The 17,033-nt window shown below is 43.7% G+C and overlaps 11 protein-coding genes across 11 annotated transcripts in view; all 11 read right to left on the bottom strand.

The window, feature by feature from the left end:
- Window positions 1-3,719, bottom strand: part of PCDHGA8 (protocadherin gamma subfamily A, 8) — a 120,969-nt gene extending 117,250 nt beyond the window's left edge. Inside the window, 1 exon segment of the mRNA NM_001031620.4 lies at window positions 407-3,719. Within this exon segment, the coding sequence (NP_001026791.2) occupies window positions 407-2,830 (2,424 nt within the window). The 5' untranslated portion in view covers window positions 2,831-3,719.
- PCDHGB4 (protocadherin gamma subfamily B, 4) overlaps window positions 1-7,936 on the bottom strand; it is a 125,188-nt gene extending 117,252 nt beyond the window's left edge. The window contains 1 exon segment of the mRNA NM_001082561.3: window positions 5,353-7,936. Within this exon segment, the coding sequence (NP_001076030.1) occupies window positions 5,353-7,749 (2,397 nt within the window). The 5' untranslated portion in view covers window positions 7,750-7,936.
- Window positions 1-12,951, bottom strand: part of PCDHGA7 (protocadherin gamma subfamily A, 7) — a 130,203-nt gene extending 117,252 nt beyond the window's left edge. The window contains 1 exon segment of the mRNA NM_001082556.3: window positions 10,311-12,951. Within this exon segment, the coding sequence (NP_001076025.1) occupies window positions 10,311-12,734 (2,424 nt within the window). The 5' untranslated portion in view covers window positions 12,735-12,951.
- The window catches only part of PCDHGA1 (protocadherin gamma subfamily A, 1), a 181,896-nt gene that overhangs the window by 117,249 nt on the left and 47,614 nt on the right, over window positions 1-17,033 (bottom strand).
- The window catches only part of PCDHGA2 (protocadherin gamma subfamily A, 2), a 173,709-nt gene that overhangs the window by 117,252 nt on the left and 39,424 nt on the right, over window positions 1-17,033 (bottom strand).
- The window catches only part of PCDHGA3 (protocadherin gamma subfamily A, 3), a 168,420-nt gene that overhangs the window by 117,250 nt on the left and 34,137 nt on the right, over window positions 1-17,033 (bottom strand).
- Window positions 1-17,033, bottom strand: part of PCDHGB1 (protocadherin gamma subfamily B, 1) — a 162,383-nt gene that overhangs the window by 117,252 nt on the left and 28,098 nt on the right.
- Window positions 1-17,033, bottom strand: part of PCDHGA4 (protocadherin gamma subfamily A, 4) — a 157,524-nt gene that overhangs the window by 117,252 nt on the left and 23,239 nt on the right.
- PCDHGB2 (protocadherin gamma subfamily B, 2) overlaps window positions 1-17,033 on the bottom strand; it is a 153,234-nt gene that overhangs the window by 117,252 nt on the left and 18,949 nt on the right.
- Window positions 1-17,033, bottom strand: part of PCDHGA5 (protocadherin gamma subfamily A, 5) — a 148,403-nt gene that overhangs the window by 117,252 nt on the left and 14,118 nt on the right.
- Window positions 1-17,033, bottom strand: part of PCDHGA6 (protocadherin gamma subfamily A, 6) — a 138,664-nt gene that overhangs the window by 117,252 nt on the left and 4,379 nt on the right.

Genomic DNA, 17,033 nt, shown 5'->3' with positions numbered 1-17,033 from the left:
TGAGATATATTTTACTTTTGCTAAGCTAATAACAAGGCTTTAGACTTCTTGATAATTTTCTGAAGTTCTAGTTTGGGATACACACACACACACACACACACACACACACACACACACAAACAATAGCAAAATTACCAGTATGGACGGGTAGGTACTTCTTAAGGAATAAAATACTGGAAGGCTTAAAATGGTTGAACAATCTTTTCCAAGTCGTTTAAAAGCAAATGAAACAATAACCTATGACTATTAGAGTTCAATTTTATAGTAACACCACCAAAATAAACCCAAAACTCTGTGATACGCCTTAAAAATTATTTTCAACTATCTTCACAATGTTTTTCAAAACATAATTTACGCCAAATAAAATTCATCAGGAAATTAAAAGCAAGCAAAGAACTAAACTCACCTGACCATGATCAGCTTCATTCTTATATTCATGAAAATCTACGGATGTTAACAAAGAATCATTTTTCTCACAGCTCTCCTGACTGATGAGCGTGTCTGCGTAGTTGGGCTGGGGAAAGATCAGGTGACTCTTCCGCGAGTCGGCGGTGAGGGAGACTTCCTGGGAATAGGTCTGCAGGAAAGCCTGTACCTCCTCAACACCCACAAAATGTGAGGCAGGCACGCCTACCAATCTGCCACTGGAATCCTGGAGCAGGTGTGACTTGTGCCAGCGCCTCAGCCTGAGCCCCAGAAGCACAGCGACAAAGGCGAGGAAGACACAGGAGATGGCAGCCACTGCCACCACGAGATAGAGTGTAAGGCTCGAATAGTTCGGGTCGACCGAAGGCTTCAGACTGCCCAACTCGGTCAGGACTTCGGGGATGCTGTCAGCCACGGCTACGGTGAGCGTGACAGTGGCGGAGAGAGGGGGCTGGCCATGGTCCTGGACGGCCACCACGAGGCTCTGCTTGAGCGCGTCTCTGTCCAGCAGGGCTCGCGCCGTGCGCACCTCGCCCGTGTGCAGACCCACCGAGAAGAGTCCCGGCTCGCTGGCCTTGAGCAGGCGGTAGGACAGCCAGGCGTTCTGGCCCGAGTCTCTGTCCACCGCCACTACCTTGGTCACCAGGTAGCCGGGCTCTGCGGAGCGGGGCGCCAGCTCCAGGCCAGTGGAACCGTCTGTGGGGAGGGTGGGGTACAGGATCTCGGGTGCGTTGTCATTCTGGTCCAGCACGAACAGGCTCAGTGACACGTTGCTGCTGAGGGGCGGGTCCCCGCTGTCGCTGGCTGTTACCAGTAGCTGCAGGTCTCGGATCTGCTCATAGTCGAAAGATTGCAGCGCATACAGGACACCGGTGTCAGAGTTGATGGAGATGTACGAGGACAGGGGCGCCCCCTGCAGCGTGTCCTCGGTCACAGAGTAAGTGACCTGGGCATTCTCCTGGCTGTCGGGGTCGTGTGCAGTCAAGGAAAAGATGGAGGCTCCTCTCAGGTTGTTCTCTAGGATATACGCTGAGTAGGAGGCATGAGGGAAAGTAGGAGGATTGTCGTTAATGTCTGCCACGTGCAGAGCGATTTGAGTTTCAGTGGACAGAGGTGGTGTTCCTAGATCTGAGGCCATCACTGTGATATTGTAGATAGAGACATTTTCTCGGTCCAAATATTTCCTTGTCACTAATCTATAATAATTATCTATTGACTTTTCTAATTTAAAAGGTAAATTATCACGTGTGTGACAGACAACTTGACCATTCTTTCCAGAGTCTTGGTCATGCACACTCAAGAAGGCAATTACTGTCCCGGGAAGAGAATTTTCTAACACTGGGCTAAACAAAGACGTAATGATCACTTCTGGTCTATTGTCATTTACATCTTCCACCGAAATGAGCAATTTGGTCCTCCCCAGAAGTGCCCCCACATCTTCGGCTTGTATTTCCATTTCATAAAACGAACATTCTTCATAATCTAGACTTTTTGCTATCGATATTTCCCCAGTATTTTCATTAAGCTGGAATAACGGAGTTTGTTTTTCATTAATTTTCCGGAATTTGTATGCCACTTTTCCATTGATTCCCTCATCCGGGTCGCTGGCTGTTACAGTAAGCAGCCGCGTGCCTGGGGGCATGTTCTCAAGGACTTTCACTCGGTAAATCGGGTGAGGAAAAACCGGGGCATTGTCATTTGTATCCAACACTGTCACGTGGATGCGCACTGTGCTAGAGCGACGCGGCTCGCCGCCATCCGAGGCCGTGAGGACCAGGTGGTGAGCAGCCTCTTCCTCCCTGTCCAGGGCACGCTCCAGCACCAGCTCTGGGTTTATGGCTCCATTGTCTCCAGTCTGCACGTCCAGGGAGAAGTGGTGATTGGGGCTGAGCTGGTAGCTCTGGAGGGAGTTCACGCCCACATCCGGGTCAACAGCTTCTGGGAGTGGATAACGTGCTCCAGGAACCGCGATTTCGTTAATTTTTACTTCTAGATCTTCGACCTGGAATTTTGGGTTATTATCGTTAATATCAACTATTTCTATTTCTATCCCAAAGAGTTTTCCTTTATCCTCAACCAGGATGTTAATATTTATCAGACACCGCGGGCTCTGAGCGCAGAGCTCCTCCCGATCTATCCTGCCCGCGGTGACCAAGCTGCCGCTGCGCGGGTTCAGAGCAAAGAGCTGCGTCCTACCTCTGGAGACGATACGGACTCCGTGCTTCGCCAGCTCCCGGGGGTCCAGTCCCAGGTCCTTGGAGATATTACCCACGAAGGAGCCTTTGTCCGTCTCTTCTGGCACCGAGTAGCGAATCTGTCCCCTCCCGATTTCCCACAGCGTTCCCAGCAGCGCGCACAGCAGGATCAGCTCGCCGCGTCTGGGGCGACTCTGTGGAGCGGCCATTGTTGTTTTGCTGCAGAATCCTCTCAGAATCTTCACTGTGCATAAATGGGTCTTATTTAGTTTCTTGCCGCAGCTATGGAGATGACAATCCTCCGGAAACTTGGAGTGCCTCCAAACAGGGGTGGGGTTTCGCTGCAGTCCAGCAGTTAGTTTGTGGGTCTTTGTGAGGTGTGAGATCTGAGTGTTTTCGGTTGCATTTGTCTTCCAGTAGGTGAACAGCGGCGCTTACAGTCCTAAATAGTTACTGCACTGAGATACAGATTACTTCTAAATGTAATACTCTACTAGATTACTGAGAAAAAAAAATCATTTGCTTATTACTTTGCTTTGAATTTATTTGATTTATCCGTAAACCCATATTTTAAAAGAAACAGCCAAAGAATGTGAGATGAAGGTTTTATTTAGTGTTATTAAATGATCAGATTAGATCAGAATGATCAGATTGTAGCATCGGATTAAATTACTCACATTTCTGCAATACATTTGGTCTTAAAAAAAACATGATACTTTCATTTCCCATTGTGCTCTAAGCTTTATTGTAAATGTCTCCAATATATACTAACAAATAACTAAGAACTTCAGTTGTCACCAGAAATGAATTTATCTTGAGACTAAAATAGACCTACTGGAGATGACTGACTTAGAAATTGTTTTATTTGGTTTAAACTACTTAATCATTTTACAAGCTTTCTATAGAGTTGTTGCTTTTAAATCATTCTTCTAAACGCCACTTGAATTACATGTCGATAATATTTTCAAATAAAAATTGTGGAATTTCAATAGGATAAATGCTTTTACCATTGCAGTTTTATGAGATATTACATTGTTTTGCTATTTTATTTACATTGTTTATATTTTTCTATTTGAATACTTGAAAGGTACAGATGAATATATGATAAAAAGCAAAGCTCCATCCCATCCCTTTCACCAAAGAGATGATTAAATTTAAAGCAGACTTGACTTTTACATATATTCTAAAGTTAACTTTACCTACATTAACACTTTGATCTAAAAAACTGCAAAAAGTAATGACTATATAATACTTACTAAGAAGCCAAAGGATAAGTATGACTACAAAAAAGTCTGTTTCCCTTCAAGACCAGCCTGGGCAACATAGCAGATCAACTTATTTCACCCTTCCTTTGAAGAATGGTATGATAGTTTTTTCACTGACTAAAACTTTCTTAAAACCACTCATGAAATCTGAAAACTTTATATTTTCCTGTGAATATATTTTCTTATGCATATGGAAAACTGGGTAGACAATGGAAACCATACCAGTTAAATTAGTGAAGGAAAATATTTTCTCTACTGAAAACAGAAAAATTAGCCAGGTCTGGTGGCATGAGCCTGAGTTCCAGCTAGTCAGGAGGCTGATGCAGAAGGAATGCTTGAGCCCAGGAGTTTGAGGCTGGAGGGAGCTATCATTGTGCCACTGCACTACAGCCTGAGTAACAGACAGAGACTCTGTCTCAAAAAAAAAAAAAAAAAAAAGAAAAAAAAAAGAATTGAAAGACGTTTCCTTCTTTCAGCAATTTGTAAAGTGGCCATTAACTGAAGCAGTTGCTTAGAGATACCTAGCAAAAGGCTCATATAATGTTCCTTGGTATTTTGTATATATTTTGTATGCACACCAGATTGGCAGTTTTCAAGACTATATTTCTTTCCTAGAGGTAGCAGAATGATTAGAAGACCTCTAGCTATATTAGTTTAGGGCTGCAGATAAGGCAGTTACACATTCTATATTAGGGCTGTGTGTGAGAGGGACAACAGACACAAAACATTGTCTTTTCTTTGATGAAGGATATAGAATGAGCTTGAATACAGATGAATCCTGAAACTCCTATGTTACAAGTAAGGAGAATCTGCTTTTGATCTTCTAATGAGCATAGTAGACCTTTTTCTAAGTAAAAGGATCTCACACACACACACACACGCACACACAGCGTACACTGCATATAATCACAAGGGGTCCATGGACATAAAAATCCAGTTGACTCCTTATTCTAAGAGCTTTTGAAACAAAAGGGAAGTTAACACAGGAAACAAAACAGTGGACTACTATGGAGACCATACCAGTTAAATTAGTTAAGAAAAGTGTTGAATTTTAGCTTAAATTCTTTGGCTTTATTATTTTTATATTTATGGTATGTTCAAGCTGAAAAAAGTATTCATCTTATATTAGTCAACAAGAAGGAAAATGTATAGGAAAAATCTCATTCACTTTTTAGGAGAGAGCCAACAACTGTCTAACACTTTCACTTTGTGGTTAAAACCACACCCTCATTGCTTTATAAATCTAAGCTTGGCTAAAAAACAAACAAATGTTGGGCCACACAATTGCTCCTACTTTACTCCTCCTTCGAAGAATGATATGACAGCTTTTTAACTGACTGCAACTTTCCTAAAATGATTCATGACATCTAAAAATTATATATTTTCCTGCAAATATGTATATTTTCTTGTGAATATGGAGAAATGGGTAGGCAATGAGCATTAAATTATACTTAAAGGAAACTCACCTGATGGGAAGTCAATTCACTGGAATTACAAAGTGGAAATAAGGCCCCAGATGAATCACCGCAAAGTATGTCTTGTCCTGAACTCAACTGCTCATTACATTTTAGGAAATTAAACTCCGTCTTTCCTGTATGTGCAACACATAGATTGTAGGAATAAGGCAAAGTCCCCTCGCTGTAGTTGGGGGGAACTACGGATTCGGATTTAACACAGCGACCAGGCTGGAAGCAGCTCCAGGAGGCGGGGCTGGAGGAGCGTCGCAGGCGCAAGGCAATGGCCAGAATCATGGCCACGAGGAAGAGCACTGAGATCAAGGCCAAGGCCACCACCAGGTAAAACTGCAGCTCAGCCTCGAGGTCAGAGGGGTCGGGGCGGTCAGTGATATCCGGCAGCACCTCCTGCAAGCTGTCGGCGAAGACCAGGTGCAACGTGGCAGTGGCCGAGAGTGGTGGCTGTCCACCGTCACGCACGGCGACCAGAAGGCGCTGGCGGACGGCGTCCCTGTCGCCTAAGGCACGCGCTGTGCGCACTTCGCCCGTGCGCAGCCCCAGGCTGAAGAGCCCGGGCTCGCTAGCCTGCAGCACGTGGTAGGACAGCCAGGCGTTGTGTCCTGAGTCTGCGTCCACCGCCACTACCTTGGTCACCAAGTAGCCGGGCTCTGCAGCGCGCGGCACCATATCGAAGAGCGCAGAGCCGTCGGGACCCAGCGCGGGGTACAGCACCCGTGGCGCATTGTCGTTGCGGTCGTCCACTAACACGCGCAGGCTCACGTTCGCGCTGAGCGCAGGCGAGCCCTGGTCGCGGGCCTGCAGTGTGAGTTCGAAGGCGCGCAGCTGCTCGTGGTCGAAGGCGCGCTGCGCGAACACCACCCCGCTCTCCGCGCTTATGGACACGTAGGATGACAGCTCCCGCTGCTCCAGGTCACTGGCGATGATGCAGTAAGAGACTTGGCCGTTGGGCCCCAAGTCCGGATCAGAAGCGCTGACTTGTGAAATAGAGGCTCCAGGCGGGTTGTTCTCGGCCACGTGGACTATATAGGAAGACTGTGAGAAAACCGGAGCGTTGTCGTTTACATCACCAATGTGCAGGGTGATGCTGGAACTGGAGGAGAGGGGAGGCTTGCCCCGATCTCTTGCCGTAACGGTTATATTGTACTCTGGATTCTGCTCGCGGTCTAGAACAGCATCTGTCACTAATTTATACGTGTTTCTTGAAGAAGTTAATATTTTAAATGGAACATCACCTTCCAATTTACAAGTCACTTCTCCATTGTGTCTGGAATCCTTGTCACGGACTTTGAGCAAAGCAATATGTGTTCCCAGCTCGGCGTCCTCCATAATTAGGTTGGGTAGAGACTGGAATATCACTTCTGGGGCGTTGTCATTTTCATCTATGACTTCTACCTCCACTGTGCATTGCGCAATCATTCCTCCACCGTCCCTTGCTTCCAAAACTATGGAATATTCTTTGACTTCTTCAAAATCTAATGTATTTAAAACAGTAATTTCCCCGGTGTTAGAGTTCAGGTCAAATTGGGTGATCTGGCTAGCTTCACTGAAAGAGAAAGTAATCTCGGCATTGACACCTTCATCCTGGTCCGTGGCAGTCACCTGTAGCACCGTGGTCCCCGGGTACACGTTTTCTGAAAGGCTCACCCTGTATATGTCTTGACTGAACACTGGAGCATTATCATTGGCATCAGTCACTAGAACGTGTATCTGTGCAGTGCTGCTTAGGGGTGGAGCTCCAAAGTCCAAGGCAGTCAAAGTCAAGTGGTAGGATTTCTGCTTTTCTCTGTCCAAAGGTGTCTTCAATACCATCTCAGGGTATTTACTGCCATCTGATTTCTCTTTATTTATCAGTGAGAAATGATCACTGGGACTCAGTTGGTAATTCTGCAGTGTGTTGCTACCAATATCCGCATCATGGGCAGATCCTAATATAAATCGTGTGCCAGGCTGTGCAGACTCACTTATTTGCAGCTCAAAGGAATTTTGCGTGAATTTTGGCGTGTGGTCATTAATGTCCTCGATCTCCACATTCACGTGATAAAAGTTCAGTGGATTTTCAGCAACAGCCTCAAATTCCAGAGCACAAGCTGGCTTCTTCCCGCATATCTCCTCCCTGTCTAGCCTGCTGCTCACAAGCAACTCCCCGCTCTCTGCGCTCACGGTGAAGTAAGGCTTCTCCGAACTGACGCGCAGTTTTCGAGTCGGTAACTCCTGGACGCTGAACCCCAGGTCCGTGGCGAGGTTCCCCACTACGGAGCCCTTGGGCATTTCCTCGGGAATCCTGTAGCGGATCTGCTCACAGAGCGCCGGGCAGAACAAAGACAGCAGGAAGAGAAAGAGCACTGGCAGCCTCTCAGCCCGGCCCAGCTCCCCGGCGCCGCTCCCCATCCCTCTTGCTCTCCTCAGCTTGCTCACCGGCCTGGAGACGCCGGGTTACAAATAACCTCTGTATTGCAGATTTTTGGATCTCCGAACGGACTTTAGTTGCAGTTCCAGTTCAAGAAAAAATTCTTCTTTTTCCGAGGAGGAAGCGGTGTAAAGGCTGGCGCTGGGGAGTCTGAGCTGGGGCTGCCCTGGAAAGCGCGCTGCGGCTGCGCGAGGAGATCTGGAGCGCCAAGCTCTCCACTTTGGCCAACAGCGGCGCCCAGAGTCAGCACTAGGAAACTACAGCCTCTGCTGCTTCAAGTTAACCAGTGCAATAATTATAATTGTGTGCCTAACTGAAAGAACAAAAACTACGTGGATACGTCTGTATATTTAATGACGTCTAAAAATGTACTCTTAGGAATGCCTTCATCCCAACTTTGAAGATTTTTAGGCAAATCATGTAGATTAAGTACATAAACATCTATTGACATAAGCTTTCCCCAATCTTCAAACATGCACTATCTATATAAAGATAGCCATAACACAGACTTGGCCTAAACCGTCTCAGAGTACAGTAATTTTCCATACTTACTCATTAGAAATATACTGGATACATTTTATCTTTCTTTCATTGTTCCTAACATTTTCTCCACTTTTCTAAGTACCTCCAAGTTGATTTATTTCAACTTTTTCCAGAGAGTATCAGTAATGCCAAAATTGCCTTTTAGAAGGTGCAATTTATACTTATCTTCAAATACACCCCCTTTCCCAATAGTTTCAGTGATTTCATTACAGGAATATTATGTGATTCTCATTTCGATGATCACAGGCAGTAGCCTACTCCTCTCCTCATTACACAATTATTTTCCTGGTTATGAAATACAACATTCATCTTCAAAGTTATCAGGGGGATAATACATAGCCTCAAAACACAAAGTCACTGAGATCTGCTGCACTGCAGCACTGCTTCCTACCTCTGCACTTATTTTACATTCCTTGGTGACTTCTGAATTGAAGGAAACAATCCCTGGAAAGTTTGATTGCAATAGCTCACTGAGTTTAGTGATTATGTTTCTCCATTGCTTAAAAACAATTTTATGCATCTAATAAATTTTGGACAGGAGATTTTCTTTTACAAAATACCTTATAACCGTAGTTCTGCCATAGGACCTTCCCTCAGTAACATTGTTGGTGTCAGCAACATTGTCTTCTACCCCAAGTGATTGTACATCTGAAATGTGAACACTGCAGAACTTGTAAAATGTATCCAGCCTGGGTGACAGAGCGAGACTCCATCTCAAAAAAGAAAAATGTATCCCCCACACTATTGTACAGTCTATCATGTGCAAAATACTACCAAATACAACACTAGTCTAAAAAGAAGTCTTTTTTTGAAGAGACAGAGTCTTGTTATATTATCTAGGTGGGCCTCCAATTCTTGGGTTCAAGCTGTCCTCTTGCCTCAGCCTCCCATGCAGGTGGGCTATAGCTTGCAACACCATACCTGGCTAAAAGTGTGTTTTTAATTAATACTCGAAGGTCTCTGGAATCAAGATTACCTTGTCATCCACCCCTTCTGGATGACAATCACTCGATATACTGAGCTTTACTAAAATGTTATACAAAAGAATATGGAAGTAGTTAATCCCAGATTGGGTTATTTCCAACTGATTTTTTCAGTAGACGTAATAAATAAAATCAACTACTGGTCTAGGATCTGTGTACATAAGATGGTCTAAGGTTTGAGTACGTGAGACAGTTGAAACAAAGCCAGTATCCCCAATCTCCCACTTCGATAGCCCACAGACACACTTCATCTGGCTGTACCACTAAAACAGCATACTGGAATTCTCTGTTAAAACATGTAATTGCCTATGTCACAAATGCCAATTACAACACTTAAAATGACATTTTATTTGACATATTTTATTGGTTTTGTCCGATGGCCTTTAGTGTGGCATTAGACTTGATGTCTGTCTTTGATATAGATCTTAGTGAAGTGTGATACACACACATTTCATTCTTTAGGCATAAATCCAACCTTCTACTACCACCCCATTAATAAATGATTATACTGTAAATAGGTCAAGAAGCAATCAAGATTTTTTAGGACCACCAAGCTGAGGTACATGGAGGCACAATCAGGCACAGAAAAAAATCTTCACATGGAAGAAATCTTTCAGAACCTTTTACATATTTGAATGCTAAAGAGAATCCTGAGAAGGCAGCTGAGGTGTGTTTTATTCCTGCTAACCTTGTGCAATATGAAAGACTCGATTCATTCCAATTTATAAAATATATGAATTAAGAAAGTAGGTTGGAACATAGATTGGAAAGTAGGTGGAAATTATAAAATGTGATAGTCCACATATTCATAATCTTGTCCATAGGCTTTCACTAAAGAAATACTATATCCTATGTGTTCTATATTAAAGTGTCACCACTGAAGGAAACTGGTAAACTCATTTTTACCTCTATAAAGTTTTTTAAATCCCTATTTTCAAAACATTTGTTTTGCAAAATAATAGAGAAATATCATGCAAATAAATTCCTCATGGAAATAAAGGAAGGGCTGGGCTCACCTGAATACTTGGCACGTCATCTTTACATTCCTGAAAATCTACGGATGTTAGCAAAGAATCATTTTTCTCACAGCTCTCCTGGCTGATGAGCATGTCCACATAGTTGGGCTGGGGGAAGATCAGGTGACTCTTCCGAGAGTCCGCGGTGAGGGAGACCTCATGGGAATAGGTCTGCAGGAAAGCCTGCACCCTGTCCATGCCCACAAAGTGCGAGGTGGGCACGCTCGCCAAGCCACCTTCTGAAGCCTGCAGCAGGCGTGACTTGTGCCAGCGCCGCAGCCTGAGCGCCAGCAGTACGAGGACGAAGGCTAGGAAGACGCAGGAGACTGCGGCCACCGCCACCACCAGGTACAACGTGAGATCATAGTTGTAAGGACCGTCGGAGGGCTCAAGGCTGCCCAGGTCGGCCAAGACTTCGGGGATGCTGTCAGCCACAGCCACGGTGAGTGTGACGGTGGCTGACAGAGGAGGCTGACCGTGGTCCTGGACGGCCACCACGAGGCTCTGCTTGAGGGCATCTCTGTCCAGCAGGGCCCGAGCCGTGCGCACCTCGCCCGTATACAGCCCAACCGCAAAGAGTCCTGGCTCGCTGGCCTTAAGCAGGAGGTATGACAGCCAGGCGTTCTGGCCTGAATCTTTGTCCACCGCCACCACCTTGGTCACCAGGTAGCCAGGCTCTGCGGAGCGGGGTGCCAGCTCCATGCCAGTAGAACCATCTGTGGGGAGGGCCGGGTACAGGATCTCGGGCGGGTTGTCATTCTGGTCCAGCACGAACAGGCTCAGTGACATGTTGCTGCTGAGAGGCGGGTCCCCGCTGTCATGTGCAGTCACTCTTAGTTGTAGTTCTCTCAACTGCTCATAGTCAAAGGATTGCAGCGCGTACAGGACTCCAGTGTCAGAGTTTATGGAGACATAGGAGGACACTGGAGCCCCCTGGATGGTGTCTTCGGCCAAGGAATAAGTGATCTGGGCATTATCCTCACTGTCGTGGTCCTGTGCAGTCACTAAGAAAATGGAGGCCCCTCTGGGGTTGTTCTCAGCGATGTAGACTGAGTAGGATGAGTGGGGGAAGGTGGGTGGGTTATCGTTGGTGTCTGCCACCTGCATGAAGATGTGAGTTTCCCTGGACAAGGGAGGAGTTCCACCATCTGTGGCTTTCAGTGTGATGTTATACAAAGAGAGTGTTTCCCGGTCCAAGTTTTTGGTTGTGACCAATCTATAATAATTATCTATTGATTTTTCTAATTTAAAAGGTAGGTTTTCTGGAATGGTGCAGGTCACCTCACCATTCTTTCCAGAATCTCTGTCTTGTAGGTAGAAAAGAGCAATGACTGTCCCAAGAGGTGTGTCTTCAGGGATTGAGCTACTTAAAGACGTCATAGTCACTTCTGGAGCGTTATCATTTACATCTAAAACTGTGATCAGTACTTTTGCCTTTGTCAGACTACCAGGACCATCTTGAGCCTGAACCTCCATTTCATAGAAGGCAGTTTCTTCATAATCTAATCCTTCTAAAGTTGATATTTCTCCTGTAAGCGAGTTCAGATGAAACATCTGTGGAAGTTTAGGAGTTATTTTCCGAAAAGAATATGTCACTTCCCCATTGACTCCCTCGTCCAAGTCGATAGCATGTACCGTGAGCAGTCTTGTGCCCACTGGCACATTCTCGGGGACAGTTACTTGGTACTGAGGCAGAGAGAAGACAGGCGTGTGGTCATTCACATCCACCACTGTCACCTGTATGTGGGCGGTGCTGGATCGGGGCGGGTCGCCGCCATCAGAGGCTGTGAGGACCAGGTGGTGAACCCGCTCTTCCTCCCGGTCCAGCACCCGCTCCAGCACCAGTTCCGGGTACTTAGTTCCATCGTCTCCACTTTGCACAGCCAGGGAGAAGTGGCGATTGGGGCTGAGCTGGTAACTCTGGAGGGAGTTCGTGCCCACATCTGGATCCCCAGCCTCGCTTAACGGAAACCGAACCCCAGGAGCTGTATTCTCCATTATTTTTACATTTATTTCTTCCGTCAAGAATCTTGGAACGTTGTCATTAATATCTATTATTTCCACGTCTATAGGGTAAAGATTCATTTTATCTTCCATCAGGATGTTAAAGTTTACCAGACACCGCGCGCTCTGAGCGCAGATCTCTTCCCGGTCTATCCTGCCCGCAGTAACCAAGCTGCCGCTGCGCTGGTTCAGGGCGAAAAGCTGAGTCCTACCTCTGGAGATGATGCGGACTCCGCGCTCCGCCAGCTCCCGGGGCTCCAGCCCCAGGTCCTTGGCGATGTCTCCCACAAAGGATCCTTTGTCCGTCTCCTCCGACACGGAGTAGAGAATACGTCCTGCCCAGGCTTCCCAGGGGGTCCCCAGAAGGATGGAGAGCAGGACGAATCCTCTGCAGTCCCCGCCCCTCGGCTGAGCCGCCATAGTCGTCCTGCTTCTCTTGCTTAGGCGCCGATCTCGGGAAGTGCTTCAGAATGCGGGTGTATCCGGGTGGACCCCTCTGTCTTAGGAAGGGGAGCTCAGAATCCAGCAGGATAGAGGCTTGAGTTTAGTGCAGCCTGGAAGAGGGCTTATCGCAATCTGTCGTTTCTCTGTGCTGTAAAACTCGGTGGTTTCTGTGGGATCTCTCGCACCATTTTTCCCTGGTTGGTGAACAGCGGCGCTGTGAGTCCTTACTAAGTTACTGCACCACACTGATGCACACAATACACTGATTTCATAGAAAATTGTTTCATCTTTCAAAATTTCCCTGTTAGATTTCTTTGCTCTAGATATCCCTGATAATTAAAAATCCATTTTAAGACACTGAATTAATGCAACAGTGTTCATGGACCGGTGTTTGATAATCTTAGATAATTTTTTAAAAACTGCTTTGCCTTGCAACTTTCAAGTGACTCTTTTGGGCACTGACTCACACGTTATTGCACATGGGAAAATCAGTTATTGAAGGCAAAAAGGTAAATTTTATTTAAATACATATGAAATATTTTACTTAGAAAATATTTACATCAGTGTATATAAATTTTAATTAATTCAGTATTAATTGAACACATATGTTCTAGACACCATGATGCAAGATTCAGAAAGTCAAAATTGTTGTAAAATATATAGACCTATTTTAATAAATTTTTGATTGTATAGAACCTTAGAGACGGTCTAACACCTTCATTTTAACCGTTTAAAAAATGAGAGGGGGGGCCAGGTGCGGTTGCTCACGCCTGTAATCCCACACTTTGTGAGGCCGAGGCGGGCGGATCACCTGAGGTCGGGAGCTTGAGACCAGCCTGACCAACATGGAGAAACCCCGTCTCTACTAAAAATACAAAATTATCCGGGCGTGGTGGCGCGCGCCTGTAATCCCAGCTACTCAGGAGGCTGAGGCAGGAAAATCGCTTGAACCCGGGAGGTGGAGGTTGTGGTGAGCCGAGATCACACCATTGCACTCCAGCCTGGACAACAAGAGCAAAACTCTGCCAAAAAAAAAAAAAAAAAAAAAAAGAAGAAGAAGAAGAAGAAGAAGAAAGAAAGAAAGAAAGAGGGAATTGCCTTGCCTTGTTCCTGATTATTGATTATATAGTAGTAGAACAATGTCGGAATCCAAATATTCTCACTCCCAGTCTTGTGAGAAAAAAAAAGAAAGAAATCGTTGTTTGTCTTGGCTGCAGCAATCAGCTATAGAAGCAACCCATTTTCTACAGAAGGCAGAAATCTGCAGAGATCCTACTGGGCTGTGAATTCATAAGAAACTGGATAATGGATTGGCTGATTCTTTTCATTATGCAATTCAATTCAAGTCTTCATCCTAGTATGCAATTCAAATCTTCATCCTACTCTATTCTAGTGTAATTGAGAAAACAGGGATATCTATACAGCATTTGAGCAAAATGCAGGACTGTCCTGACAGGATCCTTAGAGGTACTCGTCTCTCCACTGATGTTGATAGAGTAAAACTAAATTATTGATGGATCCGAGGCTACCCTCTGCTAGCAGAAAGAAAAGAAAGCTCCTTTCACATAGTTGCAGAATAAAAGAGAATGACCTGCTCTGGAATAAAGACCTGGCAAGAAACAGTCTTGGTTTGTAAATTCTTCTAGGTCCTGGAGAGTAGTTGGTGGAACCAGGAGGAGAATCCAGAACTAACACTAAGAAAGCTTAACTTTGTTTTGTGGGAGGCTCCTAAGTAACCTATTTCTGCTTTCTGGTGGCATTGTTCCAGAATACAGGGAACACTTTGAAGGAGATTCTGTTTTGATCTATCAAAATAATCCATAGTTATCTTTGCATTCACAAAGTAGATAAATTTTGTTTAAAGGAACTAATAGAGGTATTATAGATGAATTCTGTAAACTGGAGTTAAATTCTATTTGTTTAATAGCACTTTTGAACTTCTTGTTGAGGCAAGCAAAGTATATGATTATTAAACAATGTAAGCACTTGTAGATATTTTCAAACAAACTTTCATGTTTGGAGGTTATAGCTCTCAATGTCTTGATCCATTTTTACCTGATGCCTCAAAATTCATAGTTTCATCTCACATTTGTTTCTTATTCTACTGTTTTAAAAAAGTCTCAATTAACTTATAGTGTCTTGGTACCTTCTTTGGAGAAAAGGAAATAAGAGCTAGTTAAATTAAATTATAGACTACTCCGAACACAAAGCATACATACCCTATGGAGTAAATGGCTTCATTGTCTCTAGCATTCACATTTTCTAAGTTATCGAACATCATAAAATTAAATATTAAAGATCTTTACTAGACCACCAAGATATGTTTAATAAAATCTAACATAAGCTCATTGTATCAAATTGAAATCATTTCGTAGTTTAAAGAGTGTATATTATTGTTGACTGAGATATTGGGAAGAATCCTGACCATTTGTTTGGTTGCATTAAAAAGAATTCTATGTAAAGTCTATTTGGCTTCCTGGGCATCGAATTGATTATCTTCTCTCTTTTCTTTTTTGGGACTTTTTTTTTCTAAAAAACAAACAACAAAACAGTTCTTTGAAGTTCCATTTAGATTTTCATTCTCAAGCAAAGATATAGGTATTTTCCAGTGTTTCTCCCCTGAGATTTTACTCCTTCCCCTTTGACAATTGCCACCTCAACAGAAGCCTGAGCAGAAATGAATGCCTTTCAGGCCGGGCTCAATGGCTCATGCCTGTAATCCCAGCCCTTTGAGAGGCTGAGGCGGGTGGATCACTTAAGGTCAGGAGTTTGAGACCAGCCTGGCCATCATGGTAAAACCCCATCTCTACTAAAAGTATGAAAATTAGCTAGGCATGGTGGCATGCACCTGTAATCCCAGCTACTTGGGAGGCTGAGGCAGGTGAATCGCTTGAACCCAGGAGGAGGAAGTTGCAGTGAGCAGAGATCACACCACTGCATTCCAGCCTGGGAGACAGAGCAAGACTCTGACAAAAAAAAAAAAAAAAAAAAGAGGCTTTCACAGACCATAAAATAAGAATAAGACAATAATTTGGTAGTTTTTTTTCCTGATGCTTCAAAATTCTATACTGAACTCTCAAAACCTCAGATAGCCTATCTTATTATTAATGATCTGTATTGCAGGTGGATTAAAGAACCTCATTTAGCCATAACTTAGCAAATTCCATGACTGCCAGGATGTTTAACAGTTGGTCAGTCCACATGAGTGAATGACTTTTGTGAGAGTAGAAGTTGGTAGTTTTTCCATCAGTGAAATATTTTATTTGTTTAAATGAAATGGTCACAGGTAATAAGAGAATAAAATAAACCAGCCTGATCTCCATGAAAAGTAGTTAATGAGCTTTCCCTATAACAACAAATGCTCAAGATGTAGTTTAACATCCCAAATTGGTGGTATAGTAAAATAACCTTCACACTTTCAGAGTTTATGAAATAATCATACGTATAACAGCCCATCTAACTCATGAGACTAATATCCAAGATTCAAGTTGTTTAAAATTGTTATTTTATCAAATTATATCACAAAGATACAAGAAAATGAGCTTTGAAGATGTGTATGATTAGATCTCTTGTTTAGGTATATACCTTTGGAAACTTGAAATAAATAAATCTATAACAATTCCTTAAATGTAAATACCACAATATTGGTTCAGAAAAACACATATTACTCTTAGCAGCTTATTTAAAAACACATCAACTCAATGTTATCTTTATGAAGACTGACAAAGTCAGGTTACAAAGGAGGTTCTCATTTATTTTCAAGGTATCTTCTCAATTGCTTTTTTCTTACACATTCATAACAAATTCAGATGCACAAGTGGCCAATCCATTCTATAATACCACCAGATTGTAGAATCTTCCAACTCGTGACTGGAGAAAAATCTTGACTATAATGTAGTTCAACAAGTCATCAAATTAGAGAATCCCCTGTACTCCATTCATTCCAGGGCCATCAACTTACTTTTGAAGACTGTCGATAACAGAATCTCCTATCTCCTTAGTGATCCATTTTCTATTCGAACATCATTGACAGTCAAAAACTCTGCTGTTTTCTGTTCATGAAACAATGATTCTGTTTGCACATTTCAGTCATAATAAATAAGACTAATCAGTCTTCTAAATGATAATCCCTTTTTTCTTGAAATATTTCAATAAAGAGTTCCTATATGATGAAAGCCTTATTGTCTGGGTTAAAATGCTAAAATATTTAAATTTTTATTTGAACCTCATTAACATTTGTTCTCCCATTCACCAGTCAGTCATCTATTTTTAGAG

Source organism: Pan troglodytes, chromosome 4 (assembly GCF_028858775.2).
Source record: "Pan troglodytes isolate AG18354 chromosome 4, NHGRI_mPanTro3-v2.0_pri, whole genome shotgun sequence".
NCBI classification, from domain to species: domain Eukaryota; kingdom Metazoa; phylum Chordata; class Mammalia; order Primates; family Hominidae; genus Pan; species Pan troglodytes.
Note: the sequence above shows the minus strand (reverse complement) of the source record. Positions and strands in the feature narration are given on the sequence as shown.